General features: G+C 54.5%; 1 protein-coding gene across 1 annotated transcript; it reads left to right on the top strand.

The window, feature by feature from the left end:
- Positions 1–458: 458 nt before the first annotated feature.
- Positions 459–17,571, top strand: lah (involucrin repeat protein; the record flags this gene model as incomplete). The annotated part of the gene is made up of 3 exons (XM_043266140.1): positions 459–5,840; positions 5,984–15,955; positions 16,042–17,571. The coding sequence occupies 3 exons, from the start codon at positions 459–461 to the stop codon at positions 17,569–17,571; spliced, it is 16,884 nt and encodes a 5,627-aa protein (XP_043122075.1).
- Positions 17,572–17,887: the final 316 nt, after the last annotated feature.

Raw genomic sequence — 17,887 nt, 5'->3', positions numbered from 1 at the left:
CCACCCTTAGCAGCAAAGCTGACCCAGCGCTATCATCCGAGCGGTTCAGGCTGGGGCTGCCGACGAAAAAGAACCACGGCTCAGCTCCGTTTGTTGTCCTTGTTTACCTTGCGGAAAACAACAATCCATTATCCGTTCGATAGGTTCTCCTCTCGAGCTGGGACTGAGCGATCTTTTGTTTCCACGCTGTTCATGCCATCGTTCTTTAGCATCACGAGTCACGAATTTGCTTTAGTCCCTCGCTGAACACCTAATTAATCTATTGATTTAATTTACTCTTTGGATTGATTGACTTAGTGCACCATTACGACGATTGTTATTCTTGTTCACTCTCGCCAGTCGACCAGCCACCAGCTCCGCCTTGAACCATCGAAGCATTCCCAGACTCAACATTCCGATTCCCACATGGTTGTCTGAGCCGCAAGGAGCATCGTGTTGATCGCTCTTTTCAGCCCACCATGTTCAGGGCCCTGATGGGCGGGGGCCGTTCCTCCGATGCCCGCAGCACAACCTCCAACTCCAAGAGCAGTAGCCGCCGCCGAACCAACTCCAAGGCTTCTTCGACGGTCAGCCACAAGTCCTCACGGGGTGACGACCGTGATCGTGGCTTGGGCGATCTGTCGGCCTACTCTTCCTCAGGCAGCCGCAGCAAGCGATACGCTCCCAGCGCAGCGGGCGATTCTGTCGCTTCGAGCTATGCGACGGCAGAACCGGGCATATCGGTCGAGCACGATCGGATTATTATTGAACGGACACCCAAACGCAGAGATACCGATGAAGAAAGCGGTCGCGATCGCTTTTCTGATATTCGCGACAGAGATGGGCGCAGTTCTCGCAGACGCGACCGAGACCGATCGCAGAGTCGTGAGCGTGAACGGCCCCGGTCGGAGAGGAACGAGCGGGCGCAATTGGAAGACGACGCTGTAGAGTCTCGCGACCGTCATCGGGAACGGTCACAGACTCAGTCCGGCGATACGTATTTGCCGCCTGTTTCCACATCCATGCCCATTCAGCCAAATTCCCCAATGGTCTATGACCCCCATGTCCAGCAGCAGTTCCCAGGTCAGTTTCCTACTTATGTTGCTGAGCCATATCGGCCTCCGAATCCCGCCGGCGAAGCAGCCGATTACTATGGAGATCAGGGACAGTCTGTTGCGGAGCAGCCAGGTGTGCGCCCGAAACCTCCATCCATCATTCCCAACAGCCAGGCGCATCTCATGACTGCGTCGCCTGTCGCCAACCCACCACCGGAGCCGAGCAGCATGGGCCAGATGGGCGCAGCAGCTGCGTACTTCGCAGACGCCGCCGACCTAGACGTGGATCCAGCGCCAGGACGACCGGATCGTCCAACTGCTGGCGCAACGTCCAAGCCTCCCAAGCCATCTAACGCTACATTCGGCATGCCGGGGATGGCTGCTGGTGCTGCTGCTTATGGAGCAGGAAGCAGTTTTCCCTTGCCGGCCAGTCCGACATCGCCTCCGGAACCTGTCCCAACGGCTGCTCCCTATGCCCCCCCCGTGGCGTCCAGCACCTCCAAACCGCCCCATAACCATGGTATCGGCGCCTCGGTTGGAGCGGCAGCCGCGGGTGCTGCAGCGGGTTACATGCTTGGCCACCACCAGCACCATTCGATGTCGAGCACCGACCATCTATCCCAGTACACCATGCAGAATTACGACGAATCTTCCCAGCATGGGTTCGGAAATCCAGGTCCGACAATTGACAATGCACCGGCCAATCCGGCGTGGTACGCTGCTGGAACAGGAGCAGCCTTGCCGTATGCTGCAAGCCCTCTGCATCCCCACCACGCTGCTGTCCACCACGGGGCTCCTTTTCCCTCGGGCGGTTTGGCATTTCAACAGCGCCAACGTGGTCCGCTTGACAAGTTCATCGATTTTTGGCGTGATCCTGAGGGTGTTGGTATGTTTGAAGACTATACCGAAGCCATAGGCGTCTGCAAATACTGCTTCGAACCGGGCACTTCCTCGCGTGACGCACCTCGTAAACATCACTACCGCCCACGCCGTTCATCCGGCGAGCGCTATAGCGGAGGCTCGCGGGTGGGGAAGGCAAGTCGCTATACATCCTCCGAGGATGAAAGTCGCCGACGAAAGAAGTCCTCACGGAGTTCCTGGCTGCTGCCTGGACTGTTGGGTGGAATGGCGGCCAAAGCGCTTTTCAATAACAAGGATTTTGAAGACACCTATAGCGTCCGTTCGGGCCGAGTAATGACCGTCAACGACACTGAAAGTGTCTCAACAGCACGACAGAGCCAGACCTCGCGTGGCGTCTATAGGCGTCGCAGCCAGTCTCGGGACCGCGAGTCCCGCACCATCTACTCAGACTCGAAGAAGAGCCAATATGAAGGTGGACGACACCGTTCTCGGTCCCGATCCCGTTCGTCCTCCCGAAATGACCGCCATTCTGCGCTCAGGGATGCAGCCCTAGGTGCTGCAGTGGGTTCAGGAGCTTCGGCTTTGGCCAAGTCCCGTCATCGAAGCCGCAGTCGCAGCCGCAGTCGATCACCCAGAAAGGCAAAAGGGAGAAAGTCGTCAACTTCTGACTCTTCCTCTTTTCTCGATATCTCCCAGCCTGCTCGAAAGTCCGTTGGTGGTGGCATTGCTTCTTTCTTCACGTCTTCTTCTGAAAACCGTAACAAGCGCCAAGTCAAGAAACGCAGGAGTATCTTTTCATTTAACAACTCATCCTCTTCCTCGCTTGATGCGGACTTGGCATTCGGTACCGGATTCGCGCGAAATCCCGCTGGCAAGTTGAAGAAGAAGAGCAGTAAGAAGAAAGACCGTGACGTAGATGCGGCTTTGCTGGGACTAGGCGCTGCAGCCACCGCATTAGCTGCTACATCTCACCGACGAAGTCGGCGGACCGGAGAGGTTCTCGCGGCGAAGGAGACGCGGTCGCGGCACTCGGATTACGCATCATCCGTCACTAACGATGAGGGCTGGGAGGATCTGGACTCAGGGGACCAATCTTCCTCCAGTGTCAGTTCGGCGCTCGCGTTCGGTGATAGCGCATTGTTCGGTAGCGATGAATCACACTCGTCTGACTCTGGTACCTCAAAATGGGGTTGGAGATGGGGAAGCAAAAAAGATAAAAAGAAGAAGAGGGCTAGCCCCCCTCGGGATCGATTTCCTACAGGTGCTGCTCTCGCTGCAGGTGCTCTAGGAACGGCTGCGTTGGCATCTACTCAAGACAGAGACTCCAAACTACCTAGGCAGGCTGCGTCAAGCAGCTCTGGAAGCTTGCAGCATGTGGCCCCCGTGCCAACTCGTGATCCCACCCTTGTTGATGCGATCAAGGTGACGTCTCTGTCATCTGCTGGACCCGCACTCGTTCGACCTGGTCCCATTCCATTGCAGCAGCCGCAGCCCATGACTCCAGTCTCCCAGGCCGTTTATGCTACCCAGGGCGAATCGATTCCCGCTTACGCTGCTCCCGTGATTCCACCTACCTTCCCCCCGACCTCCTACATCCCCTACAGACCTGAACAAATTCAGAATGTAGCTCTAGGCTTCAATCGACCACATCGCAGGAGCGACTCTTCCCCTGTGTTCCATACAGAGCCTCTGGAAGGTGCGCCAGAAACCGGCCTGAAGCGTCGCTCGACCGTCAAAGATCAGACCTCGGTTCAGTTTGATCTGACCAAGGAGCAAGCTGATAAGGAGCGACGCGCGGACCACCTTGAGCAGTTGAAGCGCGAAGCGGAGCGGGCCAGCGGCGTGCAACTCGTTGATAGAGAATATGAACCGACCGTTCGGGATGATGATCGTCGTTCAAGACGCTACGAAGACCGTGGATACGATGACAGCAGACAAAAAGAGTCTAGAGAGGATCGCTACGTCAAGGATTCCGGAAAGGACAAAGATTCATTCTCGGGGGTCGGTGCTGTCGCCGCGGGTGCAATAGGCGCCGCAGCTGCAGCTACCGTGCTATCTGGAAGAAGTTCGGTTGACGAACCTTCCGAAACAAGCCAACGCCGCCGCGACGAGCGTCGACAGCAGCGCCGAGCGGAGCGTCGCCGTGGATCCGAGCCGGAGTCAACAGTGTCCAGCCGTAGTAAATCAGAGGCTGCCCAGGAAGCGAGTGATCATCCGCCCGAGGAACGTCAGCCGGAGCCTATCAAGCCGCCGAGTCCCAGTCGTAGCCCCCACAAATACGACGATTACGCCGAGTTCTTTGCTCCTGAAGAGTTGCGGTATAGCCCGGACACCTACAAGCGGCGCGCGCCTGCTTCGATGCCTACTATCGTTGAGATTGAACCTGCAAGTGAAAGACAATCCCGAGAAGCGCTGCAGCAGGCGGAGGAATCACATTCCGGATACCGAGATCTGCCATGGTCGGTACCTGTTTTGAAACTTATCGAGCCCACTCCTCCTCAAAGCCTGAGTGGATCCGTCAGAGACGCAGCTTCACCCGTGGGTAATCTTCGGGATTTGCCTCCTCATGAAGAAGAGGAAGATGTGAAGCCGGCTGCACGACAAACGACCGGTTCCCGTGTCTCCTGGGGGGAGCACGAAACGCATGAGTACGAAGTTCCGTCCACGTCATCCGAGCTTGAATCAGTGGACCATGAGACCACCAGGGAGCGACAGGAGGCTCATTCACCGGTACTCGAACAACGGAGGGTATCCTCCAGAAGCGTCGCGAATGACGTGGGTGCGGACATTGAATTTGCGGCTGCCTTGGCTGCTGCCACCGCAGCCGCAGGCTTTGATCCTGCCCTCGTGACGGAGGATCCAACGTATCATACGCGGTCTTCTCCTCCTGGCTCTCGAGGCGGGGTCGAATACAGACCTCCATGGGTTGAGGGCGGGTTAGAGTCTCGGATTCCGCATGGCTTCGTTGAAGGCGAGGTTGAGACCCCTGAAGATGAAAAAGCCCAATCCAACAGAGTCGTCGAAGAGCAGCCACTGTACTCTGAACCCGAGCCTGTTTCACGGGAACCTGACAATCAAGAACCCCCTGAGCCTCAGACTCGAACTTCGATCGCTCAGGAGGTAATTGACCGGCTCAACGAAAAGCAAAATGAGCGAGACGGCTCCCGTAAAGCTCTATCCGACGCGGAAAAGGATCCAAACTCTGGCAAGGAACGCGATGAATCTGATCTTCCTGCTCGAGACTCGTTTTCTATGCCCGGCGGATTCGAAACGGAAGAGTCCCGCTCGGAAACAAAGCGTGATGTGGACTCGCGTGAGGACGGCGAATTAGACCGCCGGTCCGTTGCTTCTGCCCCTGTATCTGGCGAATACGATTCCTCAACAAAATCAAGAAAATCCACACAAGACAGTGGTTACTTTGACGATGGTGAAGATGCCGCATCTGCGTCAGTTGAAGCGGATGGCAGTGAGGGAAAGAAAAAGCGACGGAAGAGGCGCTCCAAGCGTGACAGTGACACCTTTACTGACTCTGCCTCTGTAACATCCTCGCCCGCCAGAATTGGGCAGTCCAGCGAGAAACGCAAGAGCACGGATGATAAGGATAAGGAAAAAAGAACGGGAGGTTTCTTCAGCAGTATCTTTGGCTCGAGAGTTTCAGAGCCGGTAGACAGCAAGAGGTCGTCCTCTGCAGATAGACCTTCGTCGCGTGAAGTCCAGTCGGAGGTCGGGCCTCGAGAGTACGAGGAGTCTCGCCGCCGGAGGAGGGAGGAACGGTCCTCCCAGCGAGATGAGGAGAGCGGTTCGGACAAGGAGAACAGTAAGGCCAGGGACAAGGATGGTATTGACATTGAGAACTACAAGTCTAGCAGGCAACGGAGGGAAGAGAGACGGCGACGAAGATACGAGGATATTGTGGATTCGGGGAAACCGGGGGAGTTTGAGAAGGTATAGTCATCTTTAACTGTTTTGATCTCATTTACTGTAACATGTCTTGTGCTCGGTTATGGCCCGAATATGGACCGATCAAGCAAGCCAGTCTTAACGCGCATATGCTAAAATGATTTACTCTTCGTTTCCTCTACGTATAGGATCGCAAAATATCGGAAGACAACGACGAGAACCAGTCTTTTTTAGCGGAAGGCCCCGAAATGCCAGTCCAGATAGGCGGCGGCGATAGAGAGTGTGGTGCTTCGGGGCGCATTCGTTTGGCGGAGGCCGTCACGGGGTTGGCTTCAGGCATACGAGAACAGCGGCCAAGAGGGCGCTCGACACCTCCCGAAGCCTCGGAGAGGATCCTGGATACAGCCCCCAGGTCTCGGAGTAGACCGGCCTCGCCCGAGCCGAATAGGCAAGAGGAAGACAACCAGAGCCAGTCACGCCGATCATCCATGTTGCGGTCGAAGGATTCTCCCACTGCGGTGCCGTTGCACTTCCGTCGCCCCCCAGTCTCGCCTGGGACCAACCGTTCAGTTTCCGTTGGCGCCCCTACTACACCGTCTCCTGGGTCTCCAACAGCCCCTAAACGCCGACCAAATTCTACAGAGTTCAAGAGTTCGCGCGAGATCCGGCCCCTATGGTTGGTAGAGCGTCACGGTCCTGGACACGGGGAGCATGAGCCTGAGGAACCGTTACCATCGCTGCCGTCAAGCAAGACCTCATCCGCGAATGCCTCCGTGGAAGACCTCACAGCCCTTCAGGACGAGAGAAGCTGGGAGGCGGTTGATCTGAGCCATCATGTCCATGACACTCGCCGACCAAGCGGCATCGACGTGTCTCAGAGCAGAGGGGTCGAGTATGATGTCCTAGGTTCTCAGCAGGTGACACCTATCGCGGCAACTTTCGATCAAATACACCCGCATCATCCTTCACGGAAAGAGAAGCTGAAATATGAGTTTCATTCTCCCTCGGAACTCCTTCAGGATCCGAGCCCGTACGGAGATGTACAGCCCTTTGACATGGGAGATCTCCCCTCCGCCGAGGGCTCGGCCGTGGGTGTCAAGGATGCAAGTGCTGAGAATGAAGGCAATGTAGAACGCGCGGCTGAGGCCGTGCCCTCTCGGCCCTCTACTCCACAAAATAATGTTATCGCGGCCTCAGAGGACACGGAGACAACGCCCACTCAAACCAGGACCGTGAACGCTTTCGAGGGCCCTGGATTCGCTGGGGTGGTGGATGCTGCTGTTGCAGCAGCTGTGAGCGGTCATCTCAGCATGCAGCCGGACGTTGCAGGTTCCGACAAAGAAGGTCCGGTGGATCTTCCTGGTGAGGTGGACAGAACTGATAGGTCAATTGCCGACCATGAACCCGCAGCAGCTTCCGTCTCTACCCCCGGCACACCTCTTGACTTTGCAGCTGTTGTGGATGCTGCGGTTGCTGCAGCCACCAGCTCTACTGGCGAGAAGCCCGAGGTTGCTAGAGAAATTGAGCTACCGCAAGCCACTGAAGAGTCAAAGGACGAAATAGTGGCTGCCGCAAGCGAACAGCAAGGGCCTGAGGAACCGCACCTGCAGCAGTCTCCTGAGATATCCGAGCCTGTACCCCAAGTCCCACACGCGGACGAACAAGAGACATCACGTCCGACTCGGAACGACGACAGCGTCCCGCGAGACGACAAGAGAAGAGATTCGGTGGATACAGTGGTTCCCCTAGCGGAAGAAACTTCGCAAGAAAAGGAGATGCTGGACGCCAGCGCGGTCGTCCGAGACGTAACCGGTGAGAACAAGGAGCTTCCGTCCGAGACAACGAATGAGAACGCGAACGACAATGATCAGGCTACCTCTGAGGTGCCACCAGTGGACACTGACGAGCCATCTTCGTCTTCTGCCAAGAAAAAGAAGAAGAAGAATAAGAAGAAGCGTCAGAGCATGGATCCAAGCACCCAGGAGCCGGCTACACCTGTCAATGACTCGACTGTCGATCAGGGGGAGGTGGGAATGTCTACCGTTGAAGATGCACGGACTGATGCCGTCGAGCTCTCTGAGCCAGCACTAAAGGAGCAATTTCTTGCTGAACAGCCTGCCAGTGCTGAAGCTACAGGTGTGCCCCAGCAGGAGCCGACAGAGGTTACAGTTGCTGTAGAAAAGGCCACCGAAGCGCTGGACGTCAGCAAAGCACTTGAAGAGGAACCGGCACCTGCTGCAACTGAGGATACGCCTGCCAAGTCAACTGCTGAAACACCAGCTGAGGACCAAGCCGAGACGGCATCTTCCAAGAAGTCTAAAAAGAAGAAAAAGAAGAAGAACAAGAGCTCTGCTCCGGATGAGAACACGGAGGACCCCACTTCTACAGAGGCCCAGGAACCATCCCCTGCAACTTTGCAGGTCATCGCGGGAGAGCAGGTAGAACCTACCGTGGAAACTACAAAGCCTGCAGAGGGCGAATTTAAGCCTACCGAGCAGAGTACCATTGCTGTGCCTGAGAATACTGTCGAGCCCGAACCGGTGCCCAAGGAAATGGAAGCTACTGAAGACCCTACGTTTCACGATATTCCCATACCGGGAGAATTGCACGGCTCACCGGTAGAGGTTGATGATCAGGCTAAAGGGTTGCCGCACTCTGGTGAAGAGTTCCAAGCTGAGCCTACTCGCCCTCAAGAGCTGCCAGAGAATACCGAGATCACCCACAAAATTGGCGACTTGAGTTCAGGCATAGATCCTTCGGGACAATCAGTGAATGACATGGTGAATGAGACGGCCTCTCCTGAGGTTTGGCATGACGCATTGGATTCCTCTCCCGAGGATAAGAGCGCCGAAACCGAGCAAGCCGATCTTAGGTTTGATGGGCAACAGAACGAGGAGGAGGCACCAGAGTCCGAGATACAGCCGCTTGACAAAGAACAGGCTGAGATCTCAGAGAAGCCTGTCGAGGTGGATGCTCCTGCCCTCACCCAAGACCTTCCCGAGGAACAACAAGAGCAATTCAAGGAGACCTCTACTCCCGTGTTTGACTCTCCTTCTACGGATCAGGTCGAAACAGCAGAATCTAGTGTTCGAAACGAAGAGCCCACTCCGACTACTGCGGAATCGGAAACTCCCTTGTCACGCAAAAGCAGCAAGAAGAACAAAAAGAAGAACAAGCGGAAGAACACTGCAGAGACACTAGTTCAGAGTGAGGCTGTTGATACTACAGAGCCTATTTCTTCAGTTGAAGGCGTGCCTGAACCTGGGCCTGAGCATACAACCACTGCTGTGGAGGAACCTCAAGTAACGTTGCCGGATGAGGTTGTGGATGAAAATAAGGGAGAAGCTACCGACCTTCCAAAAGACGTCAAAGATGAACCCTTATCCGAAAACGTGGCCGAGGTAGCAAACGATTCCCAGCCAACTGTAGTTGAAGAAATCCATCATCCGACAGCAGCGGAAGAGGTCGCGCCAGACGCAGTAGCTGAGATCATGAGTGAATCACAGCCCGCTGCGCCTCAAGACGCCCTGGAGACAGCACCGGAAGAGCACGTTGACGAGCAGCCAAAAAAGAAAGGCAAGAAAAAGAAGAATCGCAAATCAGTCGATGTTTCCGAGTCCCAGCCTGAGTCTGAGGTAGAAGCCAAGACTGAAGAGCTCCGATCAGTTGAGGCTGCGGAGACCCCGCAGCCTCAAATAAGCGGTGAGGTAGCGACCGTGGGCGACAGTCAGGTACCGCTAGAGTCGAGTAACACAGAAGCACCTGCAGGGATTGAAGACGTTGCTCCCATCCCCGCAGCGGAAGCTGTTGAACTGAATTTAGCTGTGGAGAAAGATGAGGCCAATGGCGGAGAACCACATGTGTCCGAGCCCAGCGAGCAGCCGAATATTGAGTCTGTGCCTGGCCCTGAACCGGGCCCCGAACCTGTGCCCGAAGCGGGGGAAACTGCAGCGTCTGGAAAAAAGAGCAAGAAGAACAAGAAAAAGAAGCAGAGCCTGTCGCTTGCACCTGATGAAACGCCAGCCCCCGAGTCGTTGACTCCCGCAGACGCTGCAGATGAGAACGCGGATCTGCCTGTCGCACGCGAAGATTCCTCATTGGAAGCCGATAAAGAGCGGATGCGAGAGGAGCCAACTGAAAGCCAGCCGACCGTTGACCCAGTTGCTGAAACACCAGATCAAAGCATGACGGAGGAAGCGGTCCCTATGACCGCTGCGCAGAAGAAGAAGGCGAAGAAAGAAAAGAAGAAGAAACGCCAATCTGCTTTACTGGATGAGACACCTGCATCTGAGTCGATTGAAGAAGCCGATACCAAGGATGTTACTTCTGCAGGTGCTCAGATGCGCCACGAAGTGCCGTCTGAACCGCAGTCATCCGAGCCTACTTTGGATGTCATTGAGCACGCGGAAGCGACAACTGAGCCCTCGCAAGAACAGCCCAAGGATGATGTGTCTTTGCACACGGAACGCAGCTCCAACTCCGACGAAGAGTTCGTGATGGTACCAGAACACGTGTCCTACGGATCCAATGATGAAAATACACCTCAGTCTGGTTCCACGGGGTTCGATGTCTCACACCTGAACACTGAATTGGAGAAGCAACCATTGACCCAGGATGGTGTCTTTGATGCAAACGAGGCCACTCCCACCGAAACACCTGTTGCTGCTGCTCAACTTGTCCAAGGAGAATCCACCCCCACGCCCGCATTGGAAGGAGGTGCCACCTTCGAAGAACCAGAGGCTGCAGAAAAGAGCACACCTGAAGATTCTCCAGACAAGACTATTGAGCACAATGAGCCTGCCGACGATAACCTGGCCGCAAAAGAAGCTCAAGCCGAAGTCAGCACAGAGAATCAAGAGACTGACCAAGGCGGTGCGGTTCTGGACGTCGAAGCCGGCTCTGAAGGCTTAGTTCAGGATGATCAGTCTTCCGCTTCCTCTAGAAAAAAGGACAAGAAGAAAAAGAAGAAGCGCCAGTCGCTTGCCCTAGACGATGAGCAGTCTCCCTCTACCAAGGAAGAACTAACTGCTGAGCTTCCCTCCGAACCTGTTCCAGAGCCCTCAGGCGTTGATGAATCTGCGCCTCTTCCATCCACCCCTGAAGAGCAGCAGAAGTCTGAGATCGACGCCACCGAAACTGTTGCAGAAACAGCTGCTGAGCCAGCACGACCTTTCACTTCAGAAGAACCAGAGAACCTTGCAGAAGCTTCTTCCAATGAAGCTACGCAAGAGCCCGCTGCAGATGAAACTCAGACTGCGGAGTCCACAGAGGAAGTTCAAACAGCAAAGTCCAAGAAGAAGGCAAAGAAAGACAAAAAGAAGCGAAAGTCTGTCTCCTTCGAGATTGAAGAGCCGTCGACTCAGCAGAGCGAGCCTGATAACCCTGCTGCGACTTCTGGCGATACAGTGACCCCGCATGAGGATCCGAAGCCCGAGGACGAACTTACCACCCAGAAAGGCCTTACTGAGGAGTTTCAGCCCGCAGAAACAGTCCCTGAGAGCCTGACTGAAGATGGAGCAGATATTACTACTCAACCTGAGCAACCTGAGCAACCTGAGCAACCTGAGCAACCTGAGCAACCTGAGTCAACTGCCGAAGCTACACAAGTTACAGAGCAAGACAAGCAGGTGACTGAGCCTTTCCAAGGTTCAATGGCAGAGGAACAGCCCGTTGTGGAAGAAACTGCAGCTCCGACGTTGGCTGATGAGGCGTCCCAATTACAAGAACAGAAAGTCTCGTCGGAGGCCCTCTGGTCTGAAACTCAGGACGGTGTCAAAAGCGTCCAGGACCCCGAATCGTTAGACGAGAAGAAAGAGGAGCCCGCTGTCCGGCCTTCGCTAGAAGACAACGAGAGCATCAAGCCAGAGGCCTTGGCGGAACAAGTAGAGTCCGAGCCGCAAACGCCCATTGATGATGGTGAGCAAGGAGCCGGCCCCTCTAAGTCAAAGAAAAACAAGAGAAAGAAGAAGAGGAACACTCTGGAGTCAACCGAAGATGTGCCAGTGATACCGCCTGAGCCTTCAAACGTTGAGCCGCTCGAATCGACACCGGTCCTTGAAACGGAAGAGACCCACGACACTGTCGAGCCTGACACTACAGTGTCTGAAACAGTGCACGAAGAGCAGACACCGCAAGAAGAGTTCAGCGGCTTTATGTCGGCAAAAGCAAAGAAAAAGGCAAAGAAAGACAAGAAGCGTCAGTCCAAGGTTCTTGGTAGCGCAAACGACGCCGCCAGCACCGCCGAAACTGCCCCAGATATCTCGGAACAGGCGCCCTTGGACACGCCAAGTGGCGAAGCGGATGGCCCCGATGCGAAGTTCTCTCAAGAAACGAGTGAAGCCGTCTCTACCGAAGCGAAGTCCACGGAGCCATCGCCTGAGACGGCACTCACGCCTGCTGAAGATGACGGTAAAGAAAATCAGTCCCACGACACCGAACCACACGGCGGCAACGATAAAGATCTGACATGGACTGATCACATGGTATCTTCGCAGGTAGAGCAACAACAAGCAACGCCATTCGATCATCCTTCCCAACCCGCGCTTGAAGTCGAGCCAACTTCCGTCGGCGAAGCAGCAACATCTATTGATGTTGAACAAGGTGAAAACAACGCAAACGATGCTTCGCCGGCTGTTGATGATGGGTTAGAGCGATCTGGTGAAGAAGGTACGATAGTCAAGAGCGAGATTGTGGCTGAGGGTCCCGAGATGCGGTACGAAGGTCTACTTGAGATTCCACAAGAAGAGAAGGGAGAGATATCGATACAAGGAGAAGACGCCATTCAGATCAAAAGCGACGCACAAGTGGAGGAGTCGGTGAAAGCACCGGTTGAAGGAACACCTGAAGATTCCATGAGCCAGGAACAGGTTCCAGAATCCGCGCCAGATGGCGGAGATGCCTCAATTAAGGATCAATCCACTGATATCGAGGTTAACGATCCTTCAAAGTCAGAGGATATCCTTGAGCTAGACAACGAAGAGTTGCCATTACCAATCTCAGGAAAGAAAAAGAAGAAAGACAAGAAGAAAAAGAAGGCGCAACAGGAGACAAAGACCGATGAGACGTTGCAGGAGCTTTTGGTAGATGCTGTGCAAGAAAAATTGCCAACAAGCCATGGACTGGCTGATCCCACGTCACCTGTTGCCGAGCCTCAGGCGGATCTAGTCACCGAGCCCTCGCACGAGCTTTCCGAACAGAAACCAACTGAAACTGCAGTTGAGATCAAGGATACGGAGGAGACCGTAGAGGTGCAAGAAAAGGCAACGCCTGCGGAGGACGGCTTTGAGGAAGCACCGGCTCTTTCACGGAAGAAGAGCAAGAAGGACAAGAAGAGAGAGCGCCTTGCTCAAAAGGCTGCGGTTGAGTCACGCGAAAATGAATCCAAGCAGGAACCGCTGGCGACTGAAGAGCACCTCATTCCACCTTCTGATGGTCAGCCAACCGAGCTGGTGACTCCTGTATCCACCCAAGCACTAGAAACACCTACCGAGACCACGGCAGACACTGGCGAAGGGGAACTGCATTCGAGCGCGGTTCAATCCACTGTTCCGGCGGAAGACAATTTAAAGGCCATAGAAACCTCTGAAGGCCAGACAGTTGATAGCCTCCAATCATTAGAGGCTGCCAACCAGGAGTTCGAGCGAGAAATTCTGCTGAATGAAGATGCAACGGCTCCAGAGGAACTACCTGCTGTGGAGAAGCCAGTGCTTGATGCTGATACAGCTACGGAACCAATAATTGAAGAAGCAGCCCTGAGTCGTAAGAACTCAAAGAAAAAGGCAAAGAAGGCAAAGAAGCAAGCTCAAGAACAGCAAGGAAAGAAAACAACTCCCGCCCCTGCTGAGCTTGGAGAATCCAGCATTGTGGAGACTACGCCCACCATACCAAGCGAGCCTGGCCCAGTGGAGAGTTCTGGTGATGTTTCTGAGGCGAACGTTTCGGAAGAGCAGGGGACGAAACTTGAAAATTCTGAGCAGTTGGTTCCATCGGACACCGATCGACCTCAAGAGACTCTTGAGCGGACTCCGAATGTGAGCAATCAAACTGAGGATGTGTTATCTATGGAGCAGGAAAAAGAGGGCAATTTCCAGGCCGAACCAAGCCAAGGCCTTGAAATTAGAAACCAGCAAGCTGCCGAGGATTCCATCGAGAGTCAGCCTGAACCCACAGCAGCTGCTGCGAGAAAATTGTCCAAGAAAGAGAAAAGAAAGGCCAAAAAGAAATCTGCCAAGGATGCCATCGAGCCTTCAGACGAGCCGGAGCTGCAAAATCCAACAGATCCTATCGGGGCATCTGTTTCTACCAAGGACCAAGCCAAGTCTGACCAAGATCCATTTCTGGCAGTTGCCTCCGACAAGCGAATAGTCGTGGAGGTTTCACGATCACTTGAGGTCGAGCCTGGAGCTTCGGAGGTGCACCAAGGTGCAGCTGACGAGGATGACTGGCCTGCAATAGACTGGGACAAAGGTAAAGTCGAAATCAAAGAACAGACGCCATTGTCATCACCTGAGGCTCATGCAGTTCCTTTTGAGCCAGCCATTGCAGAATTTGACGAGTCTGCCATCCCAGAGGGGTTGTTTAGACGACAACGTCAATCGCGTGAAGAGCAGCTAGGGGGAGGCAACGACGGAAGTGCACACCATACAGGGGCCGACGAAACAGAAGCTGCTCCGCAAGAAGGCGGGATAATGATAGAGCCTTCTGCGGTGGTCGAGACGGAGCAGTCTGCCCAACTGAAAGCAGAACCTGTAAGTTCGCAAGTGGCTCCTAATACGGTCCAAGAAAAAGCTGTGCAGCATTCCGAGAACGATTTGGCATGGGATCAAGCAAAGAGCGCGACGGAAGTTGTGCCGTCTAAGCAAAGCAAAGTTGCGAGCATCTTCCCAAATCTTGAGCGCGGATCCTTTCGACCTCCTGTTCCGGGCCAAGGATTGATGTCGGTAAAAGATAGGGCTGAGGATGAGACTATCGACCAAAATGCGGATGGCAACAGCGCAATCCAGGTCTCGGAGGCACCTATCCCGGTCGGCGAGCCGAAAGAGAGCCATTTACTGGGTCAGCAAGATGAGAAAATTCCAGAGCCAAGGACTACGGTTTCTACACGGGATCTATCTCTGGAAGAGCCTACGAAGATGCAGGACACAAGCAGCACCCCAGTTAACCCTGCTGTCGACGTTGAGGTTGACCCCTCATACAATGTTTCTGTGATATCCGATGGTCCAGGGAACGAAGCCAAGTCTATTGAAATCGGATGGAAGGAGGACGACGCTACGCGGACCCTAGAAGATGAAACACCCTTGTACGCACCATTGCCTGTGCATGAACAGAAGTCGTCCCTTATCAGCCAAACGTCTCCCGTCGAAATGGACCGGGACGAGCGGATTCCGAGAAACGATTCTTCCTGTGGGCTTCGTCGCAGCCCGTCAATTCATGGGCGACACCATCACCCACCGCTAACATGGTCGCTGGAGGACACACCAATCACCAAGGCAGTGACACCACCCCTGGCGACAACGTCTCTATTTGGAGGACCAGTAGTGGCCACTGCGGATGTAGGCTCACCTCCACGTACTCCATTACAACCCATCGCGGAACAAGAGCCAGAGGATCGAGTGGGGCAAGCGAGCGAATTCAGATCCATGGTTTCCGAACACGGGACGCCCCGTCTGGAGATGAAGCCCGACCATGTTCTACCACGTCCCGAAACTCCGATCAGAAAGTTCACAGATAATGCATTGGCACGTCAGACATGGCCTGTAGCGGACAACGACAAACTCAGAAGCTCAGAAGACGAGGATGCGGGACTCGCTGTCAAGAAACGACGGCCAGGTAACGAATGGCCTGCAGAAGTACTCAAAACTCCGGACCAAGGAATGCCCATCCTTAGACCCAGCAGTGTGAGCAGCATCAAAAGCGTGCAGAGCAATCACAGTGCGACTGGTGGGCAGCGATTGCTGCGACGCACCAGTCGCAACACCAGCGGGGATTTGCGGGCAGCTAGCCAGGCACAGGAAAGCCACAGTCCCCAGCCACACGATACGCCCCAGCCTCCTCAGCCCCCACCCTCCGATGTCAACGTCGAGCGCATCGCTTCGTCTTCCTCCTACGACCCCGTCACGGACAAGGGCAAGCGCCCCATACGAGCCATGACGGACGTCTATGTAAGTATTTGTTAATTCAATTCTGTTATCTCTTTTAATAGATGCGATTATTGTTGGCCTTCCAATACTAACTGATCCCGGTCTAGGAGGGATGGGGAGAGACGCCCAGCTCGCCTCGCTCGCCGAGCCGACCGCCCAGTATCCGTCATCGTCGAAGTATGCAACACCTCCAAGAACTTGAAGCTCGTCTCGATCAACTCATCTCCGAAAATCGACTCCTCATTGCCGCTCGTGAAGCTGCCGAGGACAAACTTCGAAATGCTAGTGTCGCCCGTCGGAAGAGCGACCATACACTCAACGAGCGCAGTGCCGACCTACGGGACAGAGAAGCCGAGGTGGAAAATCTGAAAAGTTCCGTGGAATGGCTTCAAAAGGAAGTGACCCGCCTAACAGAGGAGAACGAAGGGCTTGCTACGACGAACTCCAACCTGACCGCCGCCCATGCCAAGGAAATTGAGTCGGTGCGCGAATCGTCATCTCGCCAATTGGAGGACTTGCGCTCAAGATATGAGCAGCTCTCCATGGAAGTACAGAACACAGTGCGGCATGAAATTGAGACTGCGCTGGCGCGAAAGGATAACGAACTGCGACGGCTGAGGGAAGAGCTTGAGACCGCTCGGGATAAGGTGTCGCAGTTACAACAACAAATTGCGGCATCCTTGCATGACAACGTTCTCGTCTTCCGCGATGAGGATTACTTTGACGCTGCATGTCAAAAACTGTGTGGGCATGTGCAACAATGGGTGTTGCGGTTCTCCAAACACTCCGACCATCGACGCTGCCGCAAACTTGCCGAGATACAAGATGAGAAGATTGCGGACCGCTTCGACAATGCGATCCTGGACGGCTACGATGCAGATACCTACCTCGCCGACCGCGTTCGTCGTCGCGATGTCTTCATGTCTGTGGTGATGACTATGGTGTGGGAGTTTGTGTTCACGCGGTATTTGTTTGGCATGGATCGTGAGCAGCGCCAAAAACTCAAGTCCCTGGAAAAGCAGCTGAGCGAGGTTGGTCCACGGAGCGCTGTCCATCGTTGGCGCGCGATTACTCTTACGCTCCTGTCGAAGCGCCCGGCATTTGCTCGCCAGCGTGAAAGCGACACAGAAGCGGTTGCATTGGAAATCTTTGAGACTCTGTCGCGCCTCCTCCCACCCCCAAGCCATGCCGAAGCGCAGCTCTTGGAGTCCCTACGCAAGCTTCTACGGGTTGCAGTCAACCTGTCAATTGAGATGCGCACGCAGCTGGCCGAATACATTATGCTGCCGCCACTCCAACCTGAATACGACACAAATGGGGACCTGGCACGGCAGGTCTATTTCAACGCCTCGTTGATGAACGAACGCAGCGGGGAGACAACATCAAATGAGGAGCTGGAGTCGCAGCAAGCAGTCGTCCGGGTGGTCTTGTTCCCGCTAGTGGTAAAGAAGGGCAACGACACAGGCGAGGGTGAAGATGAAGTAGTTGTCTGCCCTGCTCAGGTGCTTGTCGCTCGACCCAACAAGGATCCAAGGGCCAGCAAAATCTTCAGCAGCGACCGCATGTCCCTGGACGGAAGCAAGTCTGTTCACAGCGTCGCTCCATCATCGACCATGGATATCAGCAACGTGATCTGAGGCGTCACACTCTGGTCACGACTTGTTGATGCTGAGCTTCATGGATTGATGTAAGCTGAAGGCTCTCGGCTGATCTTCGTATTTTCTTTCTGTTCTGGTATGTTAATTGGCAATGATATCCGGAGGCGTCAGGGTCAAATGGGAAACTGGATCTATACAAGATCCGTTATGAAATGGTAATGGATAATCATGGAGGCTTGGTTCCCTTGTGTTCTTTTTTACGAATATGCTTACGATGCTACGGCCTCTAGCTTCCGGTATTGTTGATGATGTATATGCTGTTCTTTATTTGTTGCTATCTTTTCGGATCTTGTTC

This window comes from Aspergillus viridinutans (assembly GCF_018404265.1).
Source record: "Aspergillus viridinutans IFM 47045 DNA, scaffold_1, whole genome shotgun sequence".
NCBI classification, from domain to species: Eukaryota; Fungi; Ascomycota; class Eurotiomycetes; order Eurotiales; family Aspergillaceae; genus Aspergillus; species Aspergillus viridinutans.
This window is presented reverse-complemented; position numbering and strand designations above follow the sequence as displayed.